General features: G+C 41.5%; 1 protein-coding gene across 1 annotated transcript; it reads left to right on the forward strand.

Annotated features, from left to right (window-relative positions):
* Window positions 1-1,203: 1,203 nt before the first annotated feature.
* LOC124275301 (ankyrin repeat domain-containing protein 66-like) lies at window positions 1,204-8,291 on the forward strand. The gene is made up of 4 exons (XM_046710788.1): window positions 1,204-1,428; window positions 4,851-5,025; window positions 6,169-6,397; window positions 6,960-8,291. The coding sequence occupies exons 2-4, from the start codon at window positions 4,881-4,883 to the stop codon at window positions 7,060-7,062; spliced, it is 477 nt and encodes a 158-aa protein (XP_046566744.1). The 5' UTR covers window positions 1,204-1,428; window positions 4,851-4,880; the 3' UTR covers window positions 7,063-8,291.
* Window positions 8,292-8,879: the final 588 nt, after the last annotated feature.

Here is an 8,879-nt window from a genome sequence, read left to right on the forward strand (position 1 = left end):
TGTGTCTTAAAACATTTTTAAGCGAAATAAGCGTCTGTGGAAAAGGACATTTGACACGTCATAAATAAACATTATAACCAGTTATATGTAATAAACTCCTAATGGGAACCATTAAACCCCTGGAGTAATAACTTGTGTTATTTTTTGTTTGTTGGTTCACAGATATTACAGCCATATGCCGGAGATCTATAATTAATAACTTCTGGATCAAACAATCCAGTGATTGAAATCGTGAGGATCGATCTACGCAACTGGGACAGGATGACAAGCATCAGTCATGTCAGAAAACTTCCCTGAGAGGCTGTCCGCTGTTATGGCAAGCATGGGTTACTGAAAACAAGTTCTAACGCCAGCATGGGGCAATAACTAAGTGTCTCGGATTAGACATTTCCTTTGACGCGACCTTTGGGAGAAATAGTCATGTACACACCTGGTCTGGTCTGATTTTAGTGAGACTGCCTGTCAACTGTGGGCATACCGAGACGACACAAACTTGTCAAGTAAAGAAATAACACAAATATGCCTGGCACCATGGTACTATGTCAAATAAAGAGTGAGTGAGTGTGCTGGGTTTTACACCGCTTTTAGCAATATTCCACAACCAACACGGCGGGGATACCAGAAATAATCTTCACATATTGTACTCATGGGGAATCCGACCCAGGTTTTCGGCACGACGAGCAAACGCTTTAACCACTGGGCTACCCCACCGCCCTGTCAAGTAAAGAAATGACACAAACACGCCAAGTAGGTACCATATGTCATGTTATTTGCAAATCATATATTTCACCTTCCTTTGATTGTTCAAAGTAGAGTCTGTGTTTCGAAATATGTCCATTCGTAGCACAGGCCACTTATCAACCGTTCACGTGACAACTATCTATAGGCCCGTTCACCTGGTATTCAACTGGTGAGTTTACTGTTAAACACGATGCCCTGTAATCTCTTATCAAAGCACAGGCCCGTCTGACTCTAATGTGTACAGGGTATTAAATGTAGCAGCTCAGAGGTCAAAGATCGTCCGGCAGGCTATCGAACTAAACCGATCGCTTCAAACAGAAGTAACGACCTTGTTGACAGGCGCGACTTGACAAACCGGTTTGGCTGCAGCTGCTTGCAGCCATTTCTCATCTAACAATGACAAACCACTCTGAAACCGATATCGCTACACTGAAACCGGTTTCAAAAGAAATTGACGTTCGGATACCGGTTTGAGTCGAAGCTGGTTGCGAGGGAAGCGATCTGAAATGTTGAGGACTTGATCAAGTCATTTCGCCATTAGGGGTCCACTTTAGGTTTAGTATATAGACACTTGACGGGATGTTGCTAGTGTCTGATTTACAGCAGTAACTGGGGGACTATAAAGCCTTCGAGTGGAGACAAACCCGCCGCCGGCTGAAACACCACAGCGTTTCAACACCTGCACAGGTGAGATATGTATTTTTATTCAACGGAAACCCTGTCAGCCGTACATTTGATTCATGTTTTTCTATAAGACTGTGTGTACATGTCTACATGTTTGGCGACCTCTTGCCCCTCTGTTTCAATACAAGGCATATGGTCGTGAGTGCTATGTTGATCAATAATGTCGCGGTCCGTTAATACGCATCCAACACCATTATGAATATGCTGGAGGAATACGCTCGCTTACCGACTGCGTACCGTATTTACCACAAGAAAAGTATCAATATGTCATTGAGATTAATATATGTAGATAAATGCACGTTGTGTCTTTACCTAAGATAGTTTTCAGGAACAGGGAAGATACGGGTCATATTCTGTCTTCAGCTACCCATGCTTCACGTTAAAGGCAACTATAACGGGATCGGGTGGTCAGGCGTGAAGCATGTGTTGCCCGCTGTGATACTGTTGGAATATTCATAAAAGCGGCGTAAAATCATGCTCATTCACGATCTGTTTAAATGTACTCACTCATACATTGGTCAACCAAATACATCTAATCCGAATATATCGACATCAGTTCGTTATACCTAAAGTTATATGTTATTCACACTAACAATATAACGTAGATTTAAAGTTCAACATTTGTTGACGAATATTTACGGTGATACATTAGACAAAGTAGGGGAACTTCAATTTTAATTAACGATTGAAAATATTGGGAGTCAATCAATGTTGAATTGATAATGATGAATGTTTTGAGAGTGCATCACCGCTTGCACTTCCTTATGACCATAGTTGTTTGTAAAGTAATCGCTCTTGAAAGATGGTGTATCACGTGAAATTTGCATGTGTACGATTTTCATTTTCAAGCAAAGCAAAAAAAAAACCCGGCTAGAAACAAACACTAACAACTGTGTGTTGATTTTCAAAATTTAGGGTCTACAGTGATTTATCCACCTCCTTGAAAATCGTCAAAATCCAAAATGACACCCCATGCACGTGTATGGATCTACAACGTGCATCCCATGCGTTGTGTTTAGGGGTGGTGATAAAGAGAAATGATGGTGCGTTCATAAGCTGTGTGTCTTTGAAAAGTTTGTTAACGCTTATACTTCCTATCCAAAATGAAAGTTCGGGTTCCCCTAATTTTTTTTAAGAGTATACTCGGGACATACAGTTATACAGTACTGTTGCTACTACTCTCTTAAGTACAAGGCAGGTCAATCAAGATCGATTGGGATTACAGCGATAAGCAATTCTATATTCTTCGAGAGGCATTTTAGAAGTTGTATAGGTGAAGGAAAACCAAGTTCTATGGATAGTCAACTTCATTATTGCAATGAGTGCGACGTTTCGGTGTAGTACTAACACTTGTTTGATAAAGGTAGATTGGAAGGTGTTTTGAACGGGATTTTTTAAAACAACCTTTTTTGTAATACATGTATACACATGTGACATGCCAAGTGAGTGAGTGAGTTTTGTTTTCCTCGCACTCAGTAATATTCCAGCTATATGGCGGCGGTCAGTAAATAATCGAGTCTGGACCAGACAATCCAGTGATCAACAGCATGAGCATCGATCTACGCAATTGGGAACCGATGACATGTGTCAACCAAGTCAGCGAACCTGACCACCCGATCCCGTTAGTCTCCTCTTACGACAAGCATGGGTTACTGAAGATCAATATCCTAGTCCGGATCTTCACGGGTAGACATGCCAAGTGACATACGTGTCTATATGCCGTTATCACGTAAGCGGTTTTATTTCGGTTTGGGTCCTTCAAAAGCTGTTCGAATAAAGTCGAACACGCTACTTCTTTCAAACCTACGTACAGTCTGCAGGTTGTATCAGCTCCGTGGCGCGTGTGACGTGACAGGGGTAATTTGCTGACCTGTGCTGCACTTTACAAACACTGAAGGACTCCCGGGTGACTAGCAAAGTCATAAATAAAACAAACAAGACGAGTATTTCCCCTTTGACCAAACACTACTTTTGACTGATAACTAGTGATATCTATTGGTGCACGTACCCAACGTATCTGAGTGAACACGGTCTGTTGTGCTTATCGTGAGAAACATGAGGATTTGGAGGCAACCACCTGTTGCCAGTCTTACGTATACTGTGTCAGTGTATCCACCTGGTGCAGATTGGTGTCCATGCTATCAGTGTTATACACTGGTCTACCTTCCCGAAATTTACACTGACTGACTGAGTTTGGTTTTACGCCGCTTTTAGCAACATTCCAGCAACATCACGGCGGGGGACACCAGAAATGGGCTTCACACATTGTACCCATGTAGGGATTCGAACCCGGGTCTTCGGCGTGACGAGCCAACGCTTTAACCACTAGGTTACCCCACCGCCCCCCGACATTTACAGGTCACCAATCAAGGTTGTTTCAATAGGGTTACAACATTCAAGGCTGTAGTAAAACTTTAAACGATGTAATGTAGAAGTGTGTAGGACATTACCAGATTTGGCAGTTTGTCAAGTCTCGATTGTAACTTGTATCATAATTTACCTTCCGCTGTCCTTCCCTTGTTGCTGATATTACGCTAAAGGTGGCGTAAATACCGACTCACACACTCCTATTTCCCTTGTTTCTACAGGCGAGCAATTGTCTTGCCTTTGCATGTGTTTGTGACGTGTGTCATCGCCGGATATGGTTGCTACATGGTATTGATTCATAAACACTTCCTCGTTATATAACCGGAAAGGTACAATGGGTATTTCTTATGAATATGGAAATGTTTTATAGTTATTACTTACATATCTGGGATATTTTAACAAATGTATATGCGGTTACAAATCGTTTAACCATTCATTACACCGTCACACCCTGAGTTGTCTCCCCATAATAGTAGGTCAGCTTGTATAGCGGATCGATGCTCAGCCATGGGTCAGGCTCTTCGTGTTGGTGGTGATGCCAGAAATAAATCGATACCTACACCAATATTGATCCTATGCAGACAACTCAGCTAAGATCAATGCTTGTCCAATGATATGCAGTCCTTCGTGTCCGTTCGTGAATATTCGTGGCATTCCGGGAAGTCATGGAAACAAGGTTCTTCGTCACTAACCTCATTCACTCCATAGACATTCGTTTGTAACTTGGCCACCAGTAAACACCGATTGACAAAGTAAAACGGAGGTTAGAAGGCCGGAGGAATTAAAGAGGTCATTACTTGGATTGATGGCTCTCTGTTCTGGCATCGTTGGTCCACGGGCACAAATAAACCAATCTTAGCGTTGAGACTATCTTAACTTTTATCTTATCCTTTCCTTTTCATCAATTGGATCTTTGTGAGAAATTACCCTATATGACTGGGGCCTCCGTGTATTACATACCAACCGGGAAAATCTAGTCCCTTTTGTTTAAATGTTTTGCAATGTCATGTTTTGTCCAGAATTATTTTTCAGCCCTATCCTCACTTTTCAATTCCCAGCACTACACAGATGGCCCGGCTGTAGACAAGATGGCGGGCCTGGAGCTGCACGAGGCTGCGGCAGTGAGCGACTATGACATGCTGGAGGAGTACCTGCGCAGCGGCAAGTTTGACATCAACTTGAAGGACGAGGATTGGCACAACATGACTGCCATGCACTGGGCCAGCGCTAAAGGTGCAGCAATAATTTTATTGCAAGAAAACATTTTACCACATCAATTTTTAATTGTTATCAGTCATTTCCCCTACAAGTATTATGATATTAGTATTATAGATATCAAACATTCTTTTACTGATATAAACTATTTAATAATTCCTCAAATCGATTCATTGTTAGAAAATCATGGTATCCTTATGTTCCAATGGTTTAAATTGATTTTGTTATATGAATGTATCTGTTATTCTTGACCATAACAGTATTTATTTTAATGGAGACTGTAATCTTATATCTGAATTTGTAATATATAAAAAAATTACTTTGTCTTTGTACTCATTTGCTTCTCAGACTGTTGGGATTGATACACGTAATAGCCAACAAAGATTTGATGACTTGAATCAAACTGGCTGGGACTCAGAACGAGCCCGAGTACAGTCTCCCTTTAAATAGTATATCAATCTCTCTCACGCTCCATGAACCATATTAGTTTCCAAACCATGCAACACTTTATGTCATGTGGAAGCCCTAAATGAAGCAAGTCTAGAAATTCGTCAGATTCTGGTTTTGAATGTCTCACCTCACTGTGATTCTATCAGTTTAAATGTTTTTTTGTGTTCCCATCAATGTAAAAATTCTTATTATCAGAGACTAAGCATTTCAGACTTATGGTATACATGCTTCGAAGGGATTGAAACATAATCAGTTAAGCAAACAGTATACACTTGAACAATCAATGTGACCAAATATTTTCAAGAGTAATTGAGACGAAAATTGTCCCCGAAATACAGGAGACTTAACGTCCCAAACACAACAACGACGCCCGTATTAAGCACATAAACATCGAAAAAAGGAACCATAGTTCCTTGTTTGTTTCCCTTTTAACCACCTACACATGGTTGTATATTTTCTTTATGTAAATAAAGGGTAGCCTAGTGGTTAAAGCATCCGCTCGTCATGCTGAAGACCCGGGTTCGATTCCCCACATGGGCACAATGTGTGAAGCCCATTTCTGGTGTCCCCCGCCGTGATGTTCCTGGAATATTGCTAAAAGCGGCGTAAAACCAAACTCAGTCAGTCAGTCAGTCTTTATGTGTCTACACGAAGCGTCCTTCAAATCTCTTCAGCGATTTGTTACTGTCTACCTGCCATTGCGTTGTCCAGGGTTCGGGGAAGGGATCCGCCTCCTGTTGGAGCATGGTGCCAAAGGTTCTTCTCGCACTGATACAGGCTGGACTCCCGCTCACTGTGCAGCAGAGACTGGTAAACTGACGTCGTTGCGAGCTCTACACAACGCAAACGTTCCAATTGACAGGAAAGACAAGTATGGCGACACCCCCCTGCGGATAGCCACGATATACAATCACAAAGACTGCATCAAATACTTGAAACAGTACGTGTTTTACCTTTGAGGTCGTGGCGCATCAATAAATCGTTTTCACATTTTCTACGCTGCATATTCAGTTACCGTAATCCCAGAAAAAACGCAAATGATTTTGGCTATCCTATGAGCTTATTAGTCTGTACCGTGTTTGTTATATATGAAGGTTAAGCGGTTATCAAGTGTGACGGTGTTGATACTATCAGTCACCTGTGAGGTCGATCAGCTGGTATAACTGGAACATTGTAGACTGGTGTATAAAATAGGATTTATTGACTCACAAACACTGATTAGTGAATAGCGAACATTCATTCACTGTTGGTTCCGGTTCCTTGATAAGGCCATGTAGACTCATTTCGTGACAAACGGTATTAACTGAATATTGATGTGTCTTTAAGTATCAGTAATTGTAAGGGTCGTTTGACTTTAATGAACATGTCTGGATGGGGCCTCCATGTAGTATATATTCTAAATGGGAAACGGTAGTTCCTTTTATTTAAATTGTGTTTCAAATTGACCCAAAATGTCTGATGTAAGTACAGGCTGATTACATTTCTCAATGGTTCTGTTACAGAGCAGAAGTGGAGCAGAAGGAGAGGAGAGCTAGGTTGGGTATTGACGAAAACTCCGATGACGACTACGACGACGATGACGAGCGATGTCGCAGTGGCAAGTGAAGACGTTGATAACGTCACTGCTGATGCTTCCATGTATAAGTTATCCACGGGGTGAAGTGTGGTTACGCTGATGATACACTAGCGGATCCAGAAGGGGATGCGAGATTGGTCACACTCCCTTGTTTCAGACACTGAACACCTTAACTGCGTCCTTAGTCAAGTCGTTGTTTCAAAAATATAGCTTGTTTTACATGATAATTTCTCGGGAAAACGGTTATGATGATATGTATATTGGTTTGCCTCTTATTATTATGAAAAGAAAGTTGTACACATGAATGCTCTGACTGATACGGTTGGTATTACAAAAAGGTTTATCTTAAAGGGACACTTCGCTCTTCAATCAGGCAGTCCTTCGTCCCCCAGCTCATCGACGTATGAATCTAGTTGTCGCTTATCACAATGTGTAGACCTCACTGCAAGACCGTTGAACATACACACTTTTAAACAAATACCTTCTGCCCCGGCCTTCTCCTTGAGGGCCATCGACAAAGACGTGACTAGGATATATTTAAACAGGTGTCATATCAAATGTACCGTTGTGTCTTTTCAGCTGTGCTGTAAATGACTGTTCGTGTTAGCTTTATCCAGCTTTCAATCTAAATACTAACTGCTAGTCACGAGTTTATGAATGTTTGCATGCATGTACACATGAGCCCATATAAATCTTACTGCAGCTACACGTATATCCCAGGCGGCTAACATTTCAGTTATTGCCTGTCCTCACAGTTGTTATCATCAAAGAAACGTGTTTACACATTGATTGGTAATATTGGAAATGTATGATTGACCATTGCTGAACTCGAGTCTCAGAAACCTTCTGTTCCAGGACATAGATGAAAAAGTAATTGTAGTGTTTGTGTAAGTAGCGTGAGAGAATATCAAAGTGAGCATTTCTTGAACCAAGTTTTCTTTAACCTCCGCAAATACCAAATCCCCAGCGCCGACCAAATATTGTGTGTGCGCGCGCGCGCGTGTGTGTGTCTGTCCGTGACTGTGTGCCTTTGGCCTTTAAGTGCATTTATCCTGAGACGACCTCCCTACCCCTGCAGCTGACCCCGGAGTGAACGTCTTTGCCTTTATCACATACTGCGGTAGTAGATGTTGCTGTGAATAAATAACATCGGAATTGTACGTGTACGTTTATGATGCTGAAACATTTTTAACCATTCTATGTGAACAAACATGACTCACTGAGAGTACTGTGATAAATAAACTATACATAGATCTTATGTATTCCCTTTGTAACTTGAGTGCCTCACTCGGAGAGTGCGGGTTGGTTTCCGTGACGCAAATCCGACAGTACTAGAATCTGTACTTTACGGGGGAAAGTGTAGTCACGTGACATGTCATGACGCCGATCAGTCATGTTCCATTTCCCAAAAGTATTTTTCTTCGACAGGTTTCGTTGAATACATTTTGGAGGCACTGACCGGAGCTTTGGCCTTATTGTAGGACTATGTGGTAGTCTTGTTGTCAAAGCATTGGTTCGGGTTCGATTGCTAATGTTCATGTGTTAACCCGATTCTTGGTGTATGGAATGTTGGACTTTATTGTTAATACTGAGCTGTGCAAAAGCTGGAGCACGGAAGTGAAAATCGGCGTTCAGACTGAACCGAAATGCCGGCGTTAACTGAAGGCAAAAATATGTACATGGTATTCTTGGTTCGTATGCATATTTCGCGAACTATAACAATTAATATATGCCTACCGCTAACCCGTTGACCAATTTTAAACTTTATAAAAGGGAACCTTTTTTTCTTGTCACTGTTGTATAACATAAACTCACACGTCACGCTAATAATAACACACAATAACTA

The sequence above is a fragment of the Haliotis rubra genome, unplaced genomic scaffold, assembly GCF_003918875.1.
Source record: "Haliotis rubra isolate DU_JTF1 unplaced genomic scaffold, ASM391887v1 Scf2, whole genome shotgun sequence".
NCBI lineage: Eukaryota > Metazoa > Mollusca > Gastropoda > Lepetellida > Haliotidae > Haliotis > Haliotis rubra.